Source organism: Hippocampus bargibanti, linkage group LG12, assembly GCF_051943395.1.
Source record: "Hippocampus bargibanti isolate YZ-2025 linkage group LG12, ASM5194339v1, whole genome shotgun sequence".
Classification (NCBI taxonomy): domain Eukaryota; kingdom Metazoa; phylum Chordata; class Actinopteri; order Syngnathiformes; family Syngnathidae; genus Hippocampus; species Hippocampus bargibanti.
In genome coordinates, this window is record NC_142745.1 from 1,406,560 (window position 1) to 1,432,041 (window position 25,482).

At 43.7% G+C, this 25,482-nt stretch overlaps 4 protein-coding genes across 5 annotated transcripts; 3 read left to right on the plus strand and 1 right to left on the minus strand.

Annotated features, from left to right (window-relative positions):
• The first annotated feature begins 44 nt into the window (after positions 1-44).
• On the plus strand, positions 45-2,863 carry mkrn2os.2 (MKRN2 opposite strand, tandem duplicate 2). Its single transcript, XM_089011095.1, has 4 exons — positions 45-304; positions 824-873; positions 952-1,120; positions 2,327-2,863. Exons 1-4 carry the CDS (start codon positions 45-47, stop codon positions 2,541-2,543), a joined length of 696 nt encoding a protein of 231 aa, XP_088867221.1. The 3' UTR covers positions 2,544-2,863.
• A 197-nt stretch (positions 2,864-3,060) lies between these two features.
• On the plus strand, positions 3,061-9,501 carry tsen2 (TSEN2 tRNA splicing endonuclease subunit). The gene is made up of 11 exons (XM_089010160.1): positions 3,061-3,551; positions 5,046-5,112; positions 5,188-5,227; positions 6,536-6,884; positions 6,993-7,067; positions 7,192-7,242; positions 8,238-8,382; positions 8,489-8,525; positions 8,762-8,873; positions 8,945-9,034; positions 9,158-9,501. The coding sequence occupies exons 1-11, from the start codon at positions 3,357-3,359 to the stop codon at positions 9,215-9,217; spliced, it is 1,221 nt and encodes a 406-aa protein (XP_088866286.1). The 5' UTR covers positions 3,061-3,356; the 3' UTR covers positions 9,218-9,501.
• Positions 9,502-10,314: 813 nt separating this feature from the next.
• Positions 10,315-18,530, plus strand: LOC148889886 (RNA-binding protein 39-like). 2 transcript variants are annotated; one of them, XM_089009465.1, is made up of 15 exons: positions 10,315-10,446; positions 11,378-11,429; positions 13,988-14,034; positions 14,874-15,041; positions 15,112-15,207; positions 15,282-15,399; positions 15,492-15,644; positions 15,987-16,133; positions 16,204-16,269; positions 16,426-16,630; positions 16,737-16,823; positions 17,217-17,328; positions 17,418-17,523; positions 17,596-17,674; positions 18,216-18,530. In XM_089009465.1, exons 2-15 carry the CDS (start codon positions 11,379-11,381, stop codon positions 18,317-18,319), a joined length of 1,539 nt encoding a protein of 512 aa, XP_088865591.1. In that variant the 5' UTR covers positions 10,315-10,446; position 11,378; the 3' UTR covers positions 18,320-18,530. The 2 variants fall into 2 exon arrangements, with proteins under 2 accessions (XP_088865591.1, XP_088865592.1); XM_089009466.1 differs by having other exon boundaries at positions 14,877-15,041.
• A 73-nt stretch (positions 18,531-18,603) lies between these two features.
• LOC148889887 (pyruvate dehydrogenase [acetyl-transferring]-phosphatase 1, mitochondrial-like) lies at positions 18,604-25,342 on the minus strand. The gene is made up of 6 exons (XM_089009467.1): positions 24,807-25,342; positions 23,581-23,768; positions 21,285-21,695; positions 20,192-20,292; positions 18,982-19,541; positions 18,604-18,888 (listed from the first exon to the last, which is right to left on the minus strand). The coding sequence occupies exons 2-6, from the start codon at positions 23,764-23,766 to the stop codon at positions 18,614-18,616; spliced, it is 1,533 nt and encodes a 510-aa protein (XP_088865593.1). The 5' UTR covers positions 23,767-23,768; positions 24,807-25,342; the 3' UTR covers positions 18,604-18,613.
• Between the last annotated feature and the right edge of the window lie 140 nt (positions 25,343-25,482).

The following is a 25,482-nucleotide window of genomic DNA, read 5'->3' on the forward strand; positions in this document are numbered from 1 at the left end:
CGGTTAGCCATTCTTTCCATGCAACCTGATAATACGGCAGTCACATGACACTCTGGTCTGGAAGAAAAAAAAAACAACAAGCCACTCATGCGTCCATGGAGGAACCCGGCGTGATCTGTGTGCGGCACGAGTGCCTCAACAACACCTTCTGCTTCTCCGTGCCTCCCGCTTGCCCAGCTTGTGGTGAGGATCTGGCGGGAAGACGATTGCGGGAGGCGCCGGTCAGCATTCCCGACCCGCTTGGCGATGGACACAAGACCACGTGCTGCCTCCTTGTAGCGCCCGCCGATGGCAACGATGACGGGTACGTGCATGCCCTCATATGCAACAGTAAAAATTGCAGCAATAATTATTTGTTTTATTAAGACACTTTTCTTTGAAAATAGTTTTTTTTCCCAAAGGGAATGGAAATAAGTGAAGAACAAGTTAAAAAAAAAAAAAGCTCAAAATTGGCATTTCCACAAACAACGAAAGATACCGTATTTTCCAGTGTTTAAGGCACACCCAAAAGCAGTGTCTGAAACTCGTGACAAAAAGTTACTGGACACCAGGGCAGACAACTCTGAAAGGTTCCATGCCCGGCCATGATTGACTCCTGGTTGTCCGTGCTTCAATTGTGTCTTGAGTCACAAGTGTTGACTAAGCATATAATAGCATGAAACTTTGCTATTATACCTATTGCACCTTATACACTGGAAAATACGGTAGGTCCTATGAAGGTACCATGAAGAAAAACTAATTCCCCCTCCCCTCTAAAAAATGTATGTGCATACACATCCAGTCTGCTTATCTTGACGACGTTAATGACGCTGTTGTCTTTCAGCGGCTTTGAAGGCACATCTGAACTTCATACAGGAATCTCCAACACTTCAGGTGAACTCACAAAGTCAATGTGAGAATTGAGTAGGCCCCACTCAAGGCCGTGTTGTCTATGTGGGACTTCGCATGTAGGTGTGGTGTACAACTACACTGGGAGGGGTGTACTCCGAGACCAGAGTGGCTGGCACGCTTGCGTGATCGTCCCACTCGTGAGACCCGACACATTCCACCTCGTGGCCCAGTGGGATCAGTACCTGGAGGGGTTCTCACATAGACCCCTGTGGGAGCCCACCCGGCACAGGTACGTACATGCCCAAAGAAAATCTGATCACCAAAAATGGTCTGCCATGCTGTTTCTTCACTCATTAAAGATGACATTGCTCAGGCATGGTGCTTTTACCCTAAAAAAGAAGTCCTAAGTGAAAGTTCCATACGAATCTTTGTACCAACAGCATGTGTCAGGTTTTAAATGACTTTTTAGTACAAGCTTATTGTTTTCATCGGAGTGTGGCTCAAACTACTAGAAAAATTCCTTGTGTGTTCTTACCAGTGGCGGCACGTGAATTTCCTCGCTAGGCCTTCAATCCAGACTGTAAAAAGTGTGGTGTGTTTTGCTACAAGTCCACTAGAGGGTACCATTCGCCAGGAAATAACTGACCGACCTTTCGACCTTAGCTATGGCCACTATGCTCTTGTTACTAGCGGCTTCTGATCAGAGCAGTTTTCGCAAACTATGATTGGATAGTGACTAGTCAATCATAGATTGCGAAAACTGACGTTGACAAAGGCGTTGGTCCCCATTTTGGGTTGCTAACTCGAAATCTGATTGGTTAGAGCAACAGTTTGATCGACACATTTGATGCGACAAGGCCCGCAGAACTGATTGTGAAGGCGTTCAGGTAAATTTCTGACCCGGGTGACAAATGATGGCTGAAATGTGATTGGTTAAATGCTTAAATATGAAAACACACATCTGGAAGCAGTGCAGCAGGGGAAAGGTAATGAAAGGAAGCTGAAAGATAATTTGGAATTATTTAAGACAAATTCATGGACAAAGTATAATTAACATCAGTCCGGGATTCAGATATTTTTTGGCCAGCAGAGAAGGCCTTGCAGTCCCTGACCACCGCCACTGGTTCTTTCTATCCATATTTGGCCACTAAAAGTGATTCTGGCTATCCCTAGTGAAGGTTTTACAATACAGACATAATTGTGGTGTCATATTATTTGTTATTTAGTTTTTTTTACTTAAACATGGCGCCGCGAGATTTTGTTTTTCTAGTTCTTTCTTTCCTTTTGTCTTCCTGTCATAACTTTGCTGCTGTGAAATGTACATTTCTCCACTCTCCACTGCGAGACGTATAAAGGCACATACAATTCAATCCAATTTGTTCAAAGAGCGAATTTGAATCCCAAAAGAAGGATCTTGTCCCAAGTGGATATTGTAGTCCCTAATTCTGATGGGAGGTTTCCATTTTGTGTGTGTGTTGGGGGGGGGGGCTTCCAGTTTCTGCGAGGAGACTCACAACTGCCTGACGTTCTGCGTGGAGTTTGTGAACAGCGTATTAGTGGCGGAGGGCCATGGCAGAGAGCCTTTGAGCAGAGATGTCTTCACACGCACTTTGATCGCCCCTGCTGTGAGCCGAGCGTGCAAGTACGTGGCCCTGCGCCGACACATTCAACATCAACGATTCTACGTGGCCCAGAGACGGCCCGCGACGTGATAGCTTCGTTCTAGTCACGTTTAAACTTTTTAGGGTGTCATCATTTGCATCAGTGTGAAATTAAATCATATTACAAATTCAATTTTTGCTTATCTGAGTCCATCGATTAATTTTACTTGTTTCAAAAACACCTGAGCTAACTTGTACCTGACAACTTAAACTGAGCTGCATTTACATTTCACAACAATATAATACTTTGCTAAGAAGCTAAGAAATGCTCCAGTAAACAAAACATGTATTGACGATTTACAAGCCAGTTCCACTGTCCTGTTTATAATAGGCGGAACAGAACTTTTTGTGTATGTGTGTGTTAGGGGAAGCGTAATTATGTTGTCAAAATATTAATTTCAAAGTGCTGTTTGTTAATACACTTATTCACTTTAAAATGAAAATATGTTAATGAAAATTAACAGACCTCTGAAATTTTTGGAGTTTGGAATTTGTTTTAGTTTAACACCCCCCCCCCCCCCCCCCCCCACAAAAAAAAAAGGGCTAGAAACGCCCGGTCACGATCAGTGCATATTTTGGAATTTTAGTGTAGCGTACATTGTGATAAATGACTGGTCGCCAGCCATGTCAGTGTAGAGTAAATGTCGACAAATACTGGTCACATGAGAAGCGTTTCGCCCAATTATTTATTGACTTTGGGACTAAGTTTTATTTTGGTAACACCGGTTTGGCAACGCTGCTTCTAAGCTAGCGAGAAGTTAGCAACCAGCATGCTAGTGCAATGCTAAGGCTAAGACAGTAAATAGCTCAGGCTTGGTCGCTGAACTGATCGACTGACGGAGGTCGTCCGCGGAAGTTGGCTGCATGCAAGCCGACTTTCGGCCGCCCCGGCGCCGCTGCCGGGTGAACGAAGAGTATGTGGCGCCGCTCCCCGTCAGCCGAAGCTCGCCAGAGAGGCTAAGAACCACAAAATCCACAACGAACTGTTTCCGGGCGGACCTCGTCAACCGACATGTGCTCGTTACCGAGCCCGATCACATCAGCGACATATACAGCCAGGTGATAACGACTAACGCATTCACAAGCAAGTCAAAACAAACATGATTATTTATTTTTATTCGTCACAAATATCAGAACTAGAAGATTTTAATGTGAGATGATTCACGACTACACTGATTAATTTCAGATTCACAAACAGTTGACGTGATTATAAATTGCCTCAGAATCAGAAACATCTTTATTGGCCAAGTGTGTAGAACATACAAGGAATTTGTCTTCGGTAGAACACGCTGCACTAGTGTCATCCTAAAAAAGACATGACAAATAAGTATGAAGGACACTAATAAAGGTTAATCGAATTTAATCTAATCTAATTCCTTAAAGGATAACCGACGTCACTTTTTTTGTTTCCTAACTGACACCAGAAAAACGTTTTATAGCATCTAAAATACCCAAAACACGCAGTATGATAGTTTTATTAAAATGCAAAACAACAATAAAAATGACTTAAAGTGTCCAAAATCTGCAAAAAAATTCGCTGCGAATTGGGCATTTTCTGAAAGTCCCGCCCTGAGTTCGTGACGTCACGCCAAGACGTCTTGCCTTGCTGGAGAATCAAAACAATAGCTTCAGATTCGGAGAATACGCTTTCTTGTTACTCATCCAGTTATGAATATGATTCAAATAGTTCTGAAGAGGAAAGCATACATGTTTGCTATCGATTCAAGACTTTATTCAGTGCCATTTTGAGGCAACATTGGGGGGAAATGTCTCACCCAAAAAGAGGCAGAAAATGGCGTCCAAGCTCCTGTGATGAATTAATCAGCCCGTTTCCACAGGCTGATAAATTCTTTACATGGAGCTTGGACGCCCTCTTCTGGCTTTTTCTGGTGCAACACGAGGTTTTCAGACCAAACAAGCATTGACGTGATGGAAGGACTGCTACAATGTGTCCTTTTTTCAGTCAGGGGCGTTCCTTCAGTGACGTCACGTACGGACTCGTCACCAACTCAAAAACAAGACTTCCGGAATATACAGCGCGAGTCTTAAAATGTAAAATATAAGCAATATGCGGTGGAATCTTTGTAAAATACACTCGGTAGAAGTCATTTGAAGCCATTTTACAAATAATGGACACAACTTGTCCGGAGACGTCGGTTGTCCTTTAATATAAGTGGTATCTCTCAGGAACAACTGAAACAATGTGCAAGGTATCAAGCAGAGCTAAAGTGCTCTGTGGTAGAATAAAATCCACTAACAGTTTACACCCATGTTTAACACCCATAATGTTAAACATAAAACTAAAATGTTATGTGACTATGAAAATAAATACATTACATCCCATCCCAGTTTGAGGAATTTTGTCCATATAGTAACATAAAATAAAAAAGAACATATATAGTCCCAAGCAAACACAAATCATGTAGGCTTCAGCACATTTTAATCAGATAAGCAATTCATTACATCAATTATTTTTCATTAAAGAAAGTAATACAGAGTTTACAAGTTTCCTTGCTTATGTCAAATGAATGATTGGACACTGTGATCTTTCAGGGATATTTTGGGAAAGGCATCCTGTCCAGAGCCCGACCGGAGCAGGCCGTCTCCAACCAATGGAAGCGTTAGTTGACATTTGAATTTCAGTACCAAGTCAACATCGTACTCAACTGTTTACCATTTTTTTTTCTTCTTGCAGAACATGAAGGCTTCCTGCTTCCTCTCATAACACAGGCCAGGTGAGTGAAATCACCCCACGTCGAACTGGTCTTGGTCTCCCTTGAATGCCAACAGCTGTTCAACATTGCGACCATGTGTACTAATAAATGTTGTGGGAATTACTTTTTTGGAAAGCTTAAACTTGAAGGACGACGGACACCTCCGGACAAGTTGCGTCCATAATTTGTAAAATCACTTCAAATGACTTCTACTGAGCCCATTTTACAAAGATTCCACCGCAAATAGCTATATTTTACCTTTTAATATTCGCACTGAATATTCATGAAGTATGTTTTCGAGTTGATGACAATGCCCTAAGTGACGTCACGGAGGGAACGCCCCTGACCGAGAAAGCGACACACAATGCATTTTGGGTACTTTTTTTTCGTCTGAAAACACAGTGTTGATGACGAAATTAGAAGGAAAACTACATAAATAACGCGATGGTTAATCGTTGTGTGTGGCAGCCAATTGCGGTAACCCGCATAAAGAAGGTGTAAGTTTACACAAATTCCCAGCGAACAAATCAGCCCATTTCCACTGGAGCTTGTGCGCCATCTTGTGCATTTTCTGGGCGCTACGTTGAAGTCCAGATGGCTCGAATTGATACGGAATGACTTCTTTAATCAATTGCAAACATTTATGCTTTCCACTTCAGAACTATTTGAATCATATTCATAACTGGATGAGTAACAAGAAAGCATCTTCTCCGAATCTGAACTCTCTGAGCCATTGTTTTGATTCTGGAGCAAGGCAGTTTGTGAAGGAGTATCCTGGCGTGACATCACGATCAAGGGGGCGGCACTTTCTGAATTTGCCCAGTTCGCAGCTCATTTTGTGGCAGTCATTTTTATTGGTGTTTTGTATTTGACTAAAAATATCATCCTGCGTGTTTTTGGGTATTTGAGATGCTGTAAAACGTTTTTCTGATGTCAGTTAGGAAACAAAAAAATTGTGTCGGTTGTCCTTTAAATAAAGATTGAAAGATATTTATCCATCATATTGAGTTGATGTGCACTGTTCACACTGACAACACGGCAGGAGGTAGTCGACTAAAGCAATCGGTGAACAGTTCAATGATACTTTTCAAAAAAAGTGACAAGCAATTGAACTCAACTCAAAGAGACCGACAACATGGAGACAGAGGAGGCATTTTCAATTCGACCAGAAAACAATTGTTGCAATTCGCTATTTGTGGTATAAAAACATACAATAGCAGTTTGACCATTTTAAAATCTGAACATTTCCGTTGCACCAGTAAGAGAAGATCTGGTAGCTTTTATGCAGACTTCACATGTGAAATCACCTTTCCTCGTTTCCTTCTGCAGGTATGAGGAGCTGCTCGGCTGGGCCGAGTCAGCTCTCCTGGCTCAAGGATTGGGTCAAATGGCTGTCAATCAAATGCTGTTACAACTACGCCATCCTGTAACAGTGGAGGAGTTGAGGGGGGAGGCGGAGAACAGGGACGAACCCCAACCGGATACTCAAGCGCACCCACATGCAAACTTCAGTCCTGACCGGGAATCCAAACCAAGCCAGAGTGTGTTTCGTGAGCTGAGTCCTGGCTCGAGCCCAGACCTCAGTCCTGACCAAGGATCTGACTCTGGATCTGACTCTGATGATGCCCCTGTAGTTCCAGGTCCTGGTTTTGTCCTCGTGGGATTTGACGGTGACCACGTAAGTCTTTCGTGATGCGTGATTTTTTTTTTTTTTCGTTGTAATTTCTCGTTTAGGAGACGCTTGCTTGCGGTGTTCATGTTCAATCTTTTGCTGTCTGTCTTACAGTTTTCCACAGAGACGCTGCAACTTAGACGGAATCCTTTACGAATGACGGAATACCTGCAACTCAGCCTGGAGGAGGTCCGGTCTTGAAACTCTGGAGTTATTTTTATTTTTTGACATTTATGTCACTTGATTGAAGGGAAATCCGATTGTTCTGAATGCTCCAGTGGTCATTTTGCTGTCTGTCTTTCTGTTCTTGCAGGCTTTCTTCCTGGTCTACAGCCTGGGCTGCCTGTCTGTCTACCTGGACCAGGTAATTGTCAGTCTGAAGTTCCCAGTGGTGAAAAAAAAAAGTATTACAAATACTTGGTTACTTCAGATGAATTCCTTTAGAGTTTTTGTTTATTTCTTACCCGGGATTTCAAATCAAGATTACAGTAAAGTCTCGTTATATCGATAGGACTGCTTATTACGATACTATTTCTATGAACGCAAGGAGAAAATTTACATGCCGCAGGATCGGATATATCGATAGTCCAGTTAGATCGATATTTTTTCCGACTCCCGAGAATATCGATATAACCAGACTTTACTGTATTTGTATTTTTTTGCTAAAATGGATTTAAAGGACAATCGACACAATTTTTTGGTTTCCTAACTGACATCAGAAAAACATTTTATAGCATCTAAAATACCCAAAACATGCAGGCTGATATTTTAGTCAAATGAAAAACACCAATAAAAATGACTGAAAGTGTCCCAAAACTACAGTAAAGTCTCGTTATATCGATATTCAAGGGAGTCCGAAAAAATATCGATATATCCGACCCTGTTTGCATGTAATTTTCTCCATGCGTGCATAGAAATAGTATCGATATAACGGGACTATCGATATATCCGATATCGATATAACGAGACTTTACTGTACTTCAAAATGAAACCCGAAATGGTCAGTTTCAGAAAGTCCCGCCCCCTTTGTTCGCGACGTCACGCCAAGACGTCTTGCCTTGCTAGAGAATCAAAACAATGGCTTCAGATTCGGACAAGATGCTTTCTTGTTACTCATCCATGTATGAATATGATTCAAATAGTTCTGAAGAGGAAAGCATCAATGTTTGCAATCCATTAAAGAAGTCCTTCCGTGTCATTTTGAGGCATCTTGATTGTCGATGTAGCGTCCCAGAAAATGCACAAGATGGCGCCCAAGCTCCGTTGGATATAGGCGGATTTGTCTGCTGAGAATTTGTGTCAGCTAGTATCAAATAGTGTTCATTCAACTTGCAGGAAAAAAAAGTTCTTTCTTTTTAGGAGCCCCTGTCGATCATGCAGCTGTGGAGACAATGTGTGGCGCTGCGCCCCGACTTTGTTAGCTACTATGCGGCCTACCATCACTTTCGCAGCAGGGGATGGGTCCCCAAAGGAGGAAGCGGCGCCAAGTATGGCGTGGACATGCGTAAGAACAGTGGTAGCGGTGCAATGTGGGACCATAAGTCTAAAGCTTATCATGACTAAAATATATTTCTATTCGTTTTTGTGACCGTGTGTGTATTTTTTTACAGTGTTGTACAGGAAAGGTCCTCCGTTCTACCATGCCAGGTACACACACACAGTCAAAACAGTGGTTTTCAAATTAAGGGGAACTGTGAAAAATCATCAGTAAATGACAGGTGCAAAAAATAATTGATAACAAAGTGACTATCATATAAATTGACAACTAATTTGATAAATTGGGTATTCATGGAGGAAAACAAAAACCTCTACTTTGAGGTAAAAATGAAGCAAACAAAAAATGTTAAAACGCGCTATTATTATCACTATTATTTGTTTTGCAGTTATTCAGTGGTAGTGGAAAAAGTGGATGAGGATTTTCAAGGTTCGACACTGCGCCCGTTTTCCTGGCGTTCGCTGGCAGCTTTGAGCAGAATCACAGCAAATGTCTCGAAGGTGATGCGACTGCATTTTATTGATGCCTTTGGTGAAAAAAAAATAAAATAAAATTGTTTCTCCACCTACAGGAGCTGCTCCTGTGTTACATCATCCATCCAGTCGACCTTTCACAAGTTGAGTTGGACTCGCCTGCCTGTCTGAGCAAGCTGAAAGTTCAGGTAGTTGTGATTTCCTTCATCCCCGCTAAATCCTCATAAAGCATATACTATACTTACTCTATACTTTTTCCTCTGATGTTCATTTTGTGAAGTGACGTGGGTGCTGTGCGTGTGTTTGTGCAGGACGTCATGGTCAGTAGGTGGGTTTCCTCCAAAGAGCGCGCTGAGCAAGAAGACATCTGACTGTCTGGCACCAGAGCATCATGTTGGGATAGCAACGCAATGCATTTAACTTAGAAAGCACCATATTTATATGTTTCTAAGTTTCTAGCATTATTTATAATCTGATACTGGAACAGAAATATGAAAAAAAACAGCATCAATATGATAAGAAAAGGGAACCAATGTTTTCTTTTTTTAAGAATTTGATTTAAAATCAGGATAATGGTAACAGGGTTTCATGTCAGAATGTTTCTCTTCCTTCATGTTGTTTCATTTTGTACAATAAATTGTTTTTTAAACCAAAATATGTTTATTCACAAATATCCCTGTCTTCCTTTATTGAACTAATTATGAAAATTTAGAAGAGCTGACTTGGTACCACATGGCTAAAACTCAAATCTTTAAAAAATTGCTTTTACAGAAGCTCTGATGTGTATTGTTTCATCTTGAAGAAGTCCAGAACTTGAACTTCGCACCTCTCCACTGCGAGGTGGACCTGCTAACAAGTCACACTCCTCGTGTAGGTGAATTACAGTCACATCCAAGAAAACATGACAAAAACACACACATATATATTTATATATGTATAGGTATATACGTATATATATTTATATATGTATATATAAATATATATATATTTGCTGAAACGTTGACCTGGATGCTGCTTTTTTCTTTTTGTTTTACACATTTTGATTTATCATTTGTTGTGTGGTAATCAAAGCTTACCTATGTTGTTATAGACAGAGATTAGAAGTTTTTGTCCTTGTTTTGAGTTGGGTCTTTGTTTTTGTGCTGTTTAAATTTTTTGTAGTACTCCATGTTTTATGCTCTTAAGAATGTACTGTAAATAAACCCATATAAATTTTAAAATGATATATTGTTTTGATAAATAGTTTTGTACATTAGTAATTCGTTTTGCATATAATTGTGCACTAATTTAAACAAAAAAAATAAGGATCCACTTGAGAGCCGAATGAGAGGGCTCTTTTTGGTGAGCCGATCCATAAGAACCAGCTCTCTAAAAAGAGCCGGAATTCCCATCACAAATAGGAAACGCCAAAACATCGGGGAGTCAGACAAAATGACCTCGTGATTTCGCGTGCCATCATCTCGTCTCGCGAGAATTTCTCGCGCCATTTCAAGTACAAGAAGTAACGTCGAGCGGACGACGGAGGAGCGGTCAAAGTCAACTACGACTACGTCTGACGCTTTTTCTTGCAGTCCGAGCCGACGGGGAACTGAGTTGCAAGGTAAGAACTCGTCTCATCGGCTCAACTGATTTATCCGGGGTCAAGAATATGCGTTAAAGTTGGATTTGTGCTAAGTTAGCTTCGAGAGCTAACAGCTAGCCGGCCGCTCCATGGAGGCCTCACGAATGGCGAAGCGCTCACCAGGCCAAGAATGAGTGCGTAAGACTCACGTGAAAAGACTCCGATTTGTCGCTATTAATCTGTGGATGGAATACCGCCATCGCCAGTTCAACTGCCCGTTCGCCACTATAACTCGCCATTATCAAGTCAGCTAAAATCCCCACGCGACGCGAGCTTGACAACCACTCGTTTCCTCCCGTTTATAGCTACACAGTGGATTTCGGTCAACTCATTTCAGCGCCATTTTAAGGTGAAAACCCACCGAAAATCTTACGAAAATGGCGCTTAAACGGGACCGAAATGTCTCGGAACGAGGTTTAACGCGTAAGACGACACAACTTCACCGTTGATTAAATCAAATTTCCTCGGTGAGATGAATTGGAATGTTATTTCATTAAACCCTCGCTCCTCGCGAGTTCGCCCTTTCGCGGAGATTTTCACTGACGTATTCCCGTTTGCTTTTTTTATTCGCGTAAAACTATGGGCCTGCCCCGAGTTTTTACCATGAGTGAGTAGTCAGTAGGTTGCAGTAGTAGTAGTCAGTAGGTTATTTTTTTGCGTCGTTTTGTACGATGCCATGTCACAGTTTTACTGGCTTCCTTATTATGATAATAATAATACATTTCATTTATAAGCGCCTTTCAAAACTCTCAAGGACACTTTACAGTCACGTAATAACTGGTTCTTTCACTGTGGCTGTCAGGACAATGTCAGTTCAATAACTTAATAATAACCTTCCTTTAATTAACTTTCAGTTTTATTTTTTAATTTCCCCCCAAATATTGACCAATGTGTGTTTGTGCATTTGTAGCATGGCGGACGACCTGGACATTGAGGCGATGCTGGAGGCTCCTTACCGGAAGGTGAGCGTCTTTTTCTGTCATCTGTTAAACTTCATAAATATCTGCTGGTCAAAAACTTTGCTGTCATTCCAAGTGCAATATTTGGCGCACTCTTGCTTGACTGAGTCCCAGCATCTTCCAAACTCAATACCGCTTTAATGTCAAGTGAACCGCCTTGAAATGTCAGGTGTAAAAACAGTTTGTCATAAAATATATTTTGTCAGTAAGTCTTGAATATCGTAGATGTTTTTTCCAGATTGCATTTTCAGCAGCAAAAAAAATACATGAAAAGGAGAGAGTAGGGAAAAACAAAGCAAGCATTTCAATGCTCCTCCACAAAAAAGTTTTTACCAACCACACAAAAAATATCTAAGTGTGTATGCAACTGTGGCTGTGCTATTTAAAATGGGTAAGTTGAGTGGGGGTGGTGAGTTCGGGTTTTCACATGCGATTCAACAATGATTATAGGTCGATTGATGCGATTGCTGATTAATGAATCAATTGTTTTATGTTATGGTACCTTAATACAGCAATTTGTTAACTGCAGAACATTTGACTGTTTTTTGATATTTTGGTTTTGCCTTTCAGTATGTTTGTGATCAAAACATGCACACACACAAAAAAAAACATCGATTGATGAGTTCACCTTTTCAGGCTATAAATGTGTGCAAGATAGAAACAATGGTGCATATAACAAATTTGTTGTGCTTGTGCTCTCATACAAGCACCTGGGGCGGTGGTTTGCTAACCCCACCCCACATATGTACACACACAAACAAATAACCATATCAGTGAGATTTTTTTTCCTCTCAATTTTTCCATTTCCTACACAACTGCAACCCACAATACAATTTCCTTCATTACATAAAGACAAAGTAATAGTTGAGCACAGTTGATTAGATTAGCATGATGGTTTATCCCATGGCCACTTGGAGTTTCAGTTTGATCTTCACTTTATTTTCATATAATTACCCAATTTGTCAGATAATAATTGCTGGGGAGAGCTTTACTGCTTGACTTAAAAGTGTGTGTGTAAGAGTGAGTGTTCCTAAGGTGATGTCTTGGAGTCTACATAATGCTGTCTTTGTGGACTTGAATTCTCTCCAGTGTGCCGTGTCAGAGTTTCACCCTGCCTTACTCCGCAGTGGGGAGGATTGTGGGACATTAGTATACAGACTAAGCCAGACAGGAAAGCACCTGTTAGCTTAGCATGATCAAGCCTGCTGACCGACCAACACAGTGAGGCACGTGGTTGTTGTGACATCGGCAGGGTTGCCCAAAACAAAGCGTACTGGATCCTTTTGCACAATGCCTCTCAATGTGAATGGCTCAAATGCTAAATATAGGCGGGAATCCATTTTTTTTATCACATGGTAACTCTTTGCATGCCGTTTTTTGGGGGTGGAGTTGTGATGTAAAAATTATGACTATTTTTTTCTTTCAATTATTTAAGTCGGGGAATTGAGAACAGATTGTCGTCTAGAGAATATCGTATAGTCATAAAGAAAACCGTCTGACATGATGATATATAATAAATATACTAATTGAATACTTGCATAAAAGTTGACATTACGTAAGTTGGTGAGTAAAAGTTTAGTCACAGGCTACTAAACCAGTGCAGTGATCATGAAGAGTGACCTAATCTGAACAGATGGTTTTGGAAAGAGTGAGGTGAATTTCATTGTTCATTGCAGAGTCTTGCAGTCGTTTGTTGCAGACCATTGAAAAGCAGATGAGGCAAGTACAGTGAAGTCAGAGAGTTTCACAAAATTTGTGTGGTGGTAGGTTGGACCCTTTCCACGGTTATATGCATATAACATCTCTTATGCAATGTTGCTAAGCCAACTAAGTGTTGTGGTCAGGATTAGTTTATTGGTGAATGCAAAAAGCTTTGCCTGCTCCTTGACAATTTTTGGTATCTATCCTCTGGGCCCCCAACCCAAAAAATAATAAATAAAAGCCACAATTGGGTATGGGAACTCTGTTTTTGGAATGGCTTGGTAGACACTGGTAGCCTGGATCGCTCTCTTGGTACTTGAAAGTGTCATTTCTGTTGCAAAACATCACTTGTCAGAACCAAGTGGGTATTTTGGTTGGATATTTATAGATGCCATGCACACTGCCCATTTCATGGCATATTAAAGAAATGAAGGTGCCGGATAGTGCAGTGACTGCCAGGCTAAAGCACACGGGCGGCAGTGCACCTGGTGCTCGTGTGGTGATAATGTAACAGCAACAAGTGGATAAGGGAAGCTGAGATGCGGAGGAGCCTGTGAGCGCAAAGAAGGAAGGAAGACGTTGCCCACTTGCGAGTTGACTTGACCCAAGACTCCTGTCTGCTGCAGGGCCCTTGAGAGGCGTCCCAGCGCAGCACCCACAGAGGAAGAAGAGTCTCTCCCGCCCGAGTCGGCCGGCCGCCTCAGCTCTGACCCCCTCCCCAAGCACACAAAAAGTCTGTTTGAATGTCACTCACTCACTCTCCATATTCTCTTTTGCCCCCTCCGCCCCCCAACCCCTCCCCTGCCAACACCCCAATGTCGCGTCTGCCTCCTCACGCTCTTCTCTGTCGACCCCGCTAGGACGACAAGACGGCCAGCCCCAATGGCGGGGACGAACAGGCCAAGAGGTACTCACCGCCGTCAATCTCTGCACGCCTTGTCTGCCTGCTGTCTTGTCTTGTCTTATGTCTCACCAGTCAACCTGTATGAGGCACCCCCTGTATCCATTTTTTGTGATTTATTTATTTTCTTTTGCTTGCACAAATTAAGGCTGCGGAAATAAGTTAAGTGAGAATATCCATTCTCAAAAATAGGTTAGCTTTTATATACAGTAAAGTCTCGTTATATCGATATTCAAGGGAGTCCGAAAAAATATCGATATAACCGGGACTATCGATATATCCGACCCTGTTTGCATGTAATTTTCTCCGTGCGTGCATGGAAATAGTATCGATATAACCGGGACTATCGATATATCCGATATCGATATAACGAGACTTTACTGTAATTAAACATTTTGGGCCGGTTGATAATTAGACTAAGGGGGCTTGTTGATAACATGCACATTCTTTTCACAGTAATATCTGCATAAAAACAAATGTCCGTTATTTATGAGGCAGGTCAAGCAAATTACTGCTGGGGAAATGTTTTTCAAAGCTTTAGCAGAAGAACGACATTAGCTTTTTCTGTACGCCTGTGAGAGGGTTGGAAGGGGTGGGGGGGCACTCCCGTCTGTCAACCTTGTCTGTCTGTGTTGTGTACTTATTTGTGCATTTGGCTACAATTTATATCTGTCCTCTGTCAATCTGCTTGCTCGCTGTCTCCTGTGTGTCCTTCAGACTTTCTGTCTGACCCAACATCTTTTCTGTCAGCTTGTCTTATGTCCTTTTCTTGTCCGCTTCCCCGTGTGTCGTCTTGCAAGTAATAGCGATCCTTACTGCCATGTTGTGATTGGCCGTCGCTCTAGCAGGAAGAAGCGCAGCCGTAGTCGCGACAGGAAACGCAGCAAAAGTCGAGAGAGGAAGAGGAGTCGCAGCCGCGAACGCAAGCGCAGCCGGGAGAAGCGGCGCAGTCGGAGCCGAGAGCGCCGACGCAGTCGTGAGAGGGGCGGACGCTACAGAGACTACCACAAGACGTGAGATCCTTCCCCTCCTCAGCGGTTTTCCAAGTCGTCATCATGAACTTTTGCTGACCTGTATGTCCAGGCGGAAGCGATCGAGGAGCAGGAGTCCCATCAGGAGAGAGAAAAGTCCAATCAGAAGAGAGAAGACTCCCATCAGGAGGGAGAAAAGTCCCAACAAGTAAGTTTTGAAGATATGTTTGATGTTTCAAACCCCCCACCCCAAACTTATTTATTTTTGTCCTATCTTCAAAGGCCTCCGGTGGACAACTTGACTCCAGAGGAGCGAGATGCTAGGACAGTCTTCTGCATGCAGCTTGCTGCCCGCATTCGACCTCGAGATCTTGAAGACTTCTTCTCTGCTGTCGGGAAGGTAACGTCACCGCACAGCTCCACATGGAGGCACAGCAGTTGTTTCTTTCTATTGGCTGCAGCTGGTGACCTCTCCCGCTTGTTGGTGCGCAGGTTCGAGATGTGAGGATGATCTCGGATAGGAACTCGCGTCGGTCAAAGGGGATCGCTTACATCGAGTTTGTGGAGGCCAGCTCCGTTCCTCTTGCTATCGGGCTGACAGGGCAGAGGCTGCTGGGAGTTCCCATCATCGTGCAGGCCTCACAGGTAACATACAAAAATAATAATAAAATAATCATGCCGTGGTCAAAATGTCCTGACGTCAGCTACAAGCTAATGTTGAAAGTAAACACTAAGCTGTAGCCTCGATTGATGTTAAAAAAAAAGAAGGTTCACTTCTCTCGTCCCGTGTAAAAATATAATAAATAAACATTCTCAAAGCACCTATAAAACAAGTATTTGCAATTAAATAGCCTTTGGAAAATTCGCATGGCATTACGAAGTCAAGTGGGAAGCTGGTGGAGAAAAAAAAATCAAGGGGGTGAATATGTGACATGCGAGCTATGACTCGCTAGCCGGTATTAACCATGTTTGAATTTGCATCTCCAGGCCGAGAAGAACCGAGCAGCCGCCGCTGCTGCGGCCGCCAACAACCTTCAGAAAGGCTCATCGGGACCCATGAGGCTCTACATCGGCTCGCTACATTTCAACATCACAGAGGAGATGCTGAGAGGAATATTTGAGCCCTTTGGAAGGGTGAGACATTTTCGGATCGACTAAGAAACGACCACTTCAAATGGCTATAATCTTCATATTTTGTCATCAGATCGAAGGCATCCAGCTTATGATGGACAGCGAGACGGGTCGCTCCAAAGGATATGGCTTTATCACAGTGAGTTGAATACTTTATTTTCATTAACATTGAACAAGAACACGAAAGATAATTGTCGAAATTAATTTCTAATTCATCGCTTTATCATGAAGCCATTGTCTTCTCCATTAAATTTTTTCCCGTGCCGTTGTCTTATCTCTGATCTCACCGTATCAGTTTGCAGACGCCGAGTGCGCCAAGAAAGCTCTGGAGCAGCTCAACGGCTTTGAGCTAGCGGGCCGACCCATGAAGGTGGGCCACGTGACTGAGCGCAACGACGGGTCCGCCGCCGCCTCTCTGCTGGACAGCGACGAGCTGGAACGCACCGGCATCGACCTGGGCACCACCGGGCGGCTGCAACTAATGGCTCGCCTCGCCGAAGGTGAGTCCGTTTGGCGAGTCGTGTATTCACTGTTGTTTTTTTTTTGCCTCTTTTGTGGATGGAGAGTTGTTTTTTTGATGAGTCATGGTGTTTGATTTGCATTCAGGTACCGGCCTGCAGATTCCTCCCGCTGCCCAGCAAGCACTGCAGATGAGTGGCGCCATCGCCATCGGTGCCATGGCTGCCGTCTCAGGTAAGGCTGGTGTGACTTAAAGGACAACCAACACCATTTTTTTGTTTCAGAAAAACGTTTTATAGCATCTAAAATACCCAAAACACAGCAGGGTGATATTTTTTGTCAAATGCAAAACACCAATAAAAATGACTTAAAATGTCCCAAAACTGCCACAAAATAAGCTCAGAACTGGGAAAGTCCCGCCCCCTTGTTCGTGACATCATTATTAGTCACACACACACTGCCTTGCTCCAGAATCAAAACAATGGCTTCAGAGAGTTCAGATTCAGAGAAGAGGCTTTCTTGTTATTCATCCACAACTTGTACGGAGGTGTCGGTTGTCCTTTAAACATAAACCCGCCACGGAGACATTAGCTGGTCATGCTAACCAGTTTTATGCTTGATTGACAGCTGCCATGAATCCATCCATGAACCTCAACATGAACCCCCCGGCTCTCAACCTTCCCTCTCAGCCTTTGGCCACGCACTGCTTCCAGCTCTCCAATATGTTCAACCCCAGCAAGTGCGTACACGCCTTCCGGCGGTTCAAAAAGATCAACCTGAGCCGGTACCCTCGTTGCTAATGTTTGCGTGTCCCTGTTTGCCTGTCAGTGAGGATCATCCCGGCTGGGAGATGGATATCCAGCACGACGTCATTGAGGAGTGCAACAAACATGGCGGCGTCGTTCACATCTATGTGGACAAGAACTCAACGGAGGTACAGCTGAAACCAGAAACTCTTGATCATGAGTGTGTGCTCACGGACTCAAGTTACATTTGTGGTTTCCAGGGCAACGTGTATGTCAAGTGTCCGTCCATCCCCGCTGCCATGGCGGCTGTCAGTGCTCTTCACGGACGATACTTTGCAGGTGAGATTTTTTTGGGGACAACTAGGTTATGGGGTTGGTACCCATTTGTTCAATTTCTTTTCATTTAAACAATTCTTCAAACTAATGAAATATGAATACAGTGATACCTTGGCTTACGAACTTAATTGGTTCCCAGACAGTGTGTATCCCAAAAATTTATTTTGAATAGGAAACCATTAAAATGAGAATAATCCATTCCCAGGTCCCCATAAAACATAATTTTCTAATCCTTAAAACTACACATAATATAACTTATTTCATGTATAATAAATGTGCGGCTTTAAGACTGGGGGGAGTGAATAGAGGACCAAAACAGTCGGCTGCCATTTTGTTGAACGACACATCACTCATTGTGACGCTCTGTGTGTATCCCGAAAAATAGTTCATATGCCAAGGTTAAATTTTCCTAAATTTAATGTTCGTAAACTGAAAAGTTCGTAAGCCAAGGTGTTCGTAAACCGAGGTATCACTGTTTTCCGATATCAATTTCACGTCTGGTATTGCTGTGCCTGTGTCGACGAGCTCTTCCGTGTGGTTGCAGGCAAGATGATAAAAGCGGCATACGTGCCACTTCCCACCTACCACAACCTGTTCCCGGACGCTGCCACCGCCACGCAGCTGTTGGTCCCGCCTCCACGCCGATGATTCCGCTCGCGCTGGACACATTTTGATAACTCGTTTTCAAATCGTTCAGTAAGCTACTTCCTGTCGTGTTGAAAATGTTGAGGGCGTGGCCTCCGTCGAGCGCGGACCCGTGCTGTCCAATGAGTGAGCTCTGTGAGCTGCGAGGGGGCCCCCCATCATTGACGTCAAACATTTGTCTTGGTTTTCTAATAAAATCCTTGATTAAACTTTATTTTCAAGTCATAAACATGTTTTTTTTTTTTTCGGGGCATGTTTTCAAGCTGTTTAAAATGTTTCTGTTGAGCATTAGATCGGTCAGAGGTGAGGTTCGTTCAGGTGAATGACTGTGATGGTGATGTCATCGCGGTACATCCTGGCCACTTCGGGGGGTAGACTGAGCATCTTGGAAAGGCGAGATGTGGCCACACCCCCGTAGCCGTCATCCCCCAAGGCGTGACGCAGGAGGTGGGTTGCTGCGTTGTGGTCTTCCGGGACTGAACGCACCCTTCCTTTCCTCTCCAGGAGGAGGCGGCGTAGGTCAGCCAGGGTGGTGCCTGCGCTGGCGATCACGGGCTTCTGCTCCTGGAGGTCTGGACCAATGAAAATTGAGCTTGAGGGTCCGCCCGTTCCTACTTTCTAAAATGGTGAATTGCACACTTTGTCGTCGTATCCAACAACGTTACCTTTCAGGTGTTCTCCCAGTCTTTGCACTGCGGTATGTCGGTGCATCAGCTCCCAAAGTCCATCGCTGGCCAGAACCACAAACTTGTCGGATGGCAAAATCTGGTGTCGCGTGACCTCTGGCTCGGCGCTCAAATAAGGCGGAGTCAAGTAGTGCGGCGGCGGTGGAAGGGCACGGGCCCCCTCGCGGAGGTCAGGTCGCATCTCGTACAGTCGAGCTAGCGTCTCCGGACGCCACTTGAAACGGACGTCCCCAAAGGCCCGGAATGGCAACAGCAAGCCCAGCAGGCGATGGTGTCGCACCGCCGTCCGGCGTTCGGACGGCGGGTGAGCCCTCAGGACCCTTTGCAGTTCATCCGGGTTGTCGGCGGTGTGATCGTTGGTCAAACCCACAGCCGTCCAGCGGCCATCTGCTTCTTGGACGCCCAGGACGGCCCGGCTGTCCCCAAGGTTGGCAACGTGAAGGATGCCGTCCTGGACGTGCGCCACGCACGCTGTGCACCCGGATAGCGCCACCCGTAGAGGGGACGGTTCGTTCGACTCCCCGGCTGGAGACCGGCTTCTGCGGAAAAACCCGGTGAGGCAAAATATAAAAACCTCATTTGTCTCCGTACTTTCTTCCTTCATTTATTTCCCCTTTATACCTTTTTGCATTCTGGATCATTTTAACCCAACTGTGCGGCCAATGTATCCAATGGGTTTCGAACATAAAAATATTTAAAGGACAACCGACACCATTTTTTTTGTTTCCTAACTGACATCAGAAAAAAACGTTTTATAGCATCTAAAATACCCAAAAAACACAGGCTGATGTTTTTAGTCAAATGCAAAACACCAATAAAAATGCCACAAAATGAGCTCGGAACCGAGCAGATTCAGAAAGTCCCTCACGACTCTCAAGGTCACTTCACAGTCACAAGATCAGTTTTTCTGCAGGCGAGCAGCAGCCACATGCGCCAGCGTTCACTCAACGCGGAAGTAAGAAAGAACTGTGTTAACAACTAGCATGTTAACACATTAGCACGAAGCACGTTAGCATAGGTGTAGAAAGCCACGTGTTAGCAACTAGCATGTGAACAGATTCGCAAATTAGCATGTAGCACATTAGCATAGGAGTAGAAAGAACCGTGTTAGCATCTAGCATGTTAGATCCATGTATCCTCCTCAATTCCCGTGTCGATTACCGAGAGACCACCTGTTGGGAAGACGGACCTTGAAGAGTACGCAGACGCGTGCACCTGAGCTTCCACGGACAGATCATAGTCAAGGCGACGAAAAGCGTTTTCCAGCGCACAACTCAGCCTGATGTCGTCCTGCAACCAATCGGAGAGGAGTGGCACGATGACATCACAATACCATCATTTATAATAATAATACTTTTCATTTCTAAGCGCCTTTCAAAACTCTCGAGGTCACTTTACAGTCCCAGGATAAAAGATTTTCTGAGGGTGAGCAACGGCAGCCACATGCGCACTCAATCCTGAAGTAACTCATACAGATAGAAAGGTAGCTAGCTAATGGATAGCAAATAAATAGCTAATAGATAGTCAGCTAGCTAATTTATGCGAATCTACACAGGTCAGTATGTTTCCCTTTATAACTAAGGAAGCCTGGAGCAGACTGTGGAGTAAAAATATTTTGAGCAAATGTTCGAAGGTAAAATGCATTAAAGTTCAACTCAAATATGTCCTTATTCATTTACTGCCATTCTGGAATTTATTTAGGTATTTGGAACGCCCTTCTCGAATTTGTTCGGGTGTTGTTTTTGTTTGTGGGGTCGGGGGTGTGTTTGAAGCTTGGATCAGACCTCTGGCAATGTTTTTCCCTCCCACCAGGGGGCAGCATTTGCCTTTTGTACAGCCGCCCCCATTTTAAGCTCAGATAACTCCAGCCCGCGATGAAAGAAGAGAGTCTAAGGTTTCTAACGCTACATTGAATGTTTATGTAGTCCTAAAAGTCAATTTTCTGCGGGTCCTGCAATTGGAGTGAAAATGACAAAAACCCTGGCATGGAGTGGACACATTTGCACACCGTCTGGCAGTGAATGAGTTAAATTTAAAAACTACCAAAAGTGTCATGTTTTAGATTTTAATACAGGTAACATCCGAGTTATGACCGAGTTCCATTCCGACAAAACGGTCGTAAGTCGAAATCCATTCAAAATGTTGACTAGAGGCTAAATGAATAGTGGCTAAATGACTCGCAAACTCACCCCTCTTAAAATGTTAAAAATAGGGTCTGGATGTCGTGGTCGTAAGTCGGATGCTACTCGTACATTAGTTTGTGAATGTTATCGCTACTTCACCTGCTGGTCGTCGTCGTCCCCGTCGAGCCTTTCCTGCCAGTAGTTACGCAGACTTTGGAAGGCCACGCGGCCGCCATCGGGCCCCCGGTGGTCCCGGGGGTGTTTGAGCCACTCGAGCAATGGAGGCACGGCTCGGCCCTCGTCCACCGCTCGCTCCAACTCCGCAAGAGCGGCCAGTGGCAGCGTCGCCACGGCGATGTAGTAGAACAAACGGCGGCTGACGGCGCGCGCGCACGCGGAGCCGCCGTGACCGTCAAATACGCCGAACATGACACCGCCGCCCTCCCACAGGCAGGTGGCGCTGCTGCGGCAGTCCTCACCCGGCTGGTTGGACGCCAACGTGTTGCTATGGAAGGAAAGTGCCCCATGGGAGGCGGCGCCTCGCAGCAAGACTTGGCTGTGCTCGTTAGCCTGCGCCGGAATATTCTTAGTTAGGGGACACCTTGCTCCTCACCTTCATTTATTCCTTCCTTCTTTCCTTCCTGTGCGACTTTTCCAGGCATCTTTTAGTGTTTTGCATTTGACTAAAAATATCAGCCTGTGTGTTTTGGGTATATTAGATGCTATAAAACGTTTTTCTGATGTCAGATAAGAAACAAAAAAATGGTATCCTTTTTGAAGCACCACTCTTATACCTGTTTGATTGGCTGTTGGTGAAAATGTCTCTCCATAGTCTATGTTTTCCACCTGGCTCTTGCCCTTTGCTACAAATCGTGCTTTATATTTGTCTCTGACAACTACATCACGTTTGATAGCATATACCCATTTACCCCCCACTGTTTTCTTGCCCGCTGGTAGGGTTGTTGCAGTAAATGTGTTGTCATTTAATGACTGAATTTCCTCATCCATGGCTTTTGCCCATTCTTGAGAATTATTTGATCTAATTGCCTCTGCATATGTTTGCGGAACACCACACACGGCTCTGTAACAGTAGTCTACTGTGGTGTGTGCCCCATCGTTATCGCTGTACTCAATCACAAAATCATCAAAGTGACTAGGTTTCTTTCTTTCCCTAGTAGGATACCTTCTATTTTCAGGTCCATCATTTGTGTCACTTTGTCGTGTGAGGTTATGTTCATTTGGCTCTGTGACTGCACTTTCGCGTGCATCCCTGTCTTGTACACATGACTCTTGGGCTCTTTTATTAGGCTCCTGAAAGACCTCACTAGTCTTAGGCTGTAATCTCATGCCATAATATGTGTTTTCATCTGTTTCATTTATCTGTGTCTCTTTCTCAATATGCAAATAGTACAACTTTCCATACACATGTATACCATATTTTGTCCCACCTTTCGTAATCAGTGAATTTTTACCTTCTTTAAATATCACTGTTGCCCCGTTGGTGGTTGCCTTCTTTACAGACAAAATGTCTTGGGGGTATGAAGGAATGTATAAAGCACCTCTCAGCGTTGCTTTATGTCTTTGTCCTTTGATGTCAATCAAAGAGACCTCAGCATCTCCCCTTTTATGTGCGACTCCGCTGCATTGTGTGCCGTCCGCCAGCTCCACGCGGTGTCTTTCCGGTTTGAACGTGCTGTCGAAATTCTTGAACATGTTCACATCAGTGATGATATGCGAAGTGGCTCCTGTGTCCACCATCAATCCTCTCTCTCTGATGTCGTGACCCAACTGCTCCCTGGGTCTGGTCTTGCTGTCCCTCATCTTGAGCACGATGTCGGTGTCGCCGTCTTCTGACGCTTTACTGGCGTCATCTCGTCTGTCCTTGTCCTTACGCCTGCACGTTGCATCTTTGTGTGTCTTGCTTTTGCAATGACTGCACCATGTCTTTTGTCGACATTCTCTTGCTTTGTGGCCTTCGATCCCACACTTGAAACACACTATGCTTGTGTCATCACTGTGCTGGTCACGGGTGTTGGTTTTGGTGGTTTGTCGTCCACTCAGACTCTGTGTCTTCATCACATTGTCCCCTGACTCAGTGTTCAATTTCTCAGTGGCTTCAAAACTCCGTAGCTTCGTCTTGAAATCTGCAAACTTGATTTCATCATTTGAATGCGCTACATTGATTGCAAATGGCTTGAAACTTGCTGGTAGTCCTTTTAACACCATGGCGACAAGTAGTCCATCTCCCAAAGTTTCACCTGCATTTCGGAGGTTGTCCTTTAAATGGCCTCACTCTTAGTTTTACTCCCTTGTGCTTTCTACTATCTTTGTGACTGCTTTATTTCCTGTATATGAAAGTTCATCATGTTAAGCGCTTTATTCCAGCTTCAGCTGTTGTTAAAGCGCGATATAAATCAATGTGTATTGTATTGTATTTATTTCCCATCCTACCTACCTTGAGGATGTTGTTGATGTCAGATGCGCTCATGTGTGCAGCGTGGACTTCCAGTGCCGCCCTGTGTTTGCTGCTCCTCCTTCCGCCTGTTGGGTGATGGCGTCTGCAGGTAGGCACAGATGGAGGACCCTGCCCGATATTCAGCAAACTGCCCCTCCGGCTAACATTGAGGCGTCTTCCTAACATGACTGTTGAGTGACACGTGCATGTTATGGATGCTGTTATTTGACTTTTGTGAAGCTTGAAGATGTTTCAAAAGAACGACCGGTCGTGAGGCAAAACGCTCATTAGCCATACATGCCTATCAACAGCAAAAAAATGTCTGACAACAACAGGGTAGCGGGTGACACTCACCAACTCACAAGTTGGGGATCTCAATTAACTCGAGCTGAAACAATCGATTATTTGTACATACCCCCCAAAGACATTTCGAAATATTTCCTGATGGATATCACAGACAAAACCATAAACAATAATTCATGTTTTTGTCTTTTCAACGTGTCAGAGATGTTCGATCGGACACTGTGGACAAAGAAAGATTCTTTTTACTGCCGGCAGGAGACGTAGACGTTCATGGCAGACGCCTGAATTCTGTAGCCCTCTGCCAAGCTATTTATTGACAGTATATGCAAATTAAAGTGATGCATTTGTAAAACATAATATTCTTTATTAGAATACCACACCTCCTGAGGTCTAAGCATGAACAGCTGTAAGCAATAACACATTGTCTTTTCCATGCACTGATAAATTTGTAACCTGGCTAATGAGCTCTTCCTGTGAAGGAGTTTCAAGTCCTAAATTACTTCTGTGATAAGGAGTTTCCCAAGTCCTAAATTCTGTTCAAAGCCAGATCTCCGAGATGAAGATGACAGTTTAACAAGCTGTGTCTGTTGACCTCAGATTGACCCCAGGTTGTATATGCTTCAATTGTGTATTCGAGTCACACTTGTTGACTAAGCATATAACAGCATGACACTTTTAAAAATAACTTCTTATTCTCCATCACAACGCAACCGGAAACAATGGACTGTTTTTCAACAGTGATTTGTTGCAATCATCCCGTTCAATGAATTGACTAAATCGAGAGATGAATGTTTTGTTAAAATAATCATTAGCTGCAGACGTAATGTCAACTAACCGACCAACTGGTTGACTCATGATTTAACTGATTGATGAAATAACAAGCCGTCCCCGATAAATTGATTCTGTGGAAAAGGTCAACTAACCTGTTTTGTTGTTCTTTCTTGAACCTCTTTGATATTGAATGCAGTCCAAATAGTTGAGCCAATGAGCCCAGTTGCACTCTCGGCCCCTCACCTTGTGACTTAGCGTCTTTGACAGTTACCGTTTGTCCAATTGATCGTCGCCTTGACGCTTGTCTCGAGACCTTTGGCAGCTTTCGTATCACGTTACGTGACGCAACCAATCGGTCAACCATCAACTAGCTCCCACAACACGCACACAGAACAAAGGAAGAGTTGACATAGTCACCTTTGGACCACATCAGGCCCAACATTAGACCACCCTAAAGTCATTGAAGAAAAAAAACAAACACAACTAAAAGTCATTTTTTAAAACAGACAACTTTCAAGTTCATTTGTTTGTTTGTTTGTTTAAAGGACAACCGACACCATATTTCACTAGATTCTTTTCTTACAATGTTTTTTAAGTGTTCAATTACTTGACACGTTTCGGCGTATACTTCCGCCTTCGTCAGAGTGACACTGACGAAGGTGGTAATTGAACACAAAAAAAAACACTGTGTAAGAAAAGAATCTGTTGTAAATTACAACTAAAGTAAAGTTTCAAGTACTAATAATGCTATAAAACAGGTGTAGGGTTGATTAAAATTGATTGTGGATAAGGGATTGTTATACGTTGCTTGAAGTTTTGTCATGATGT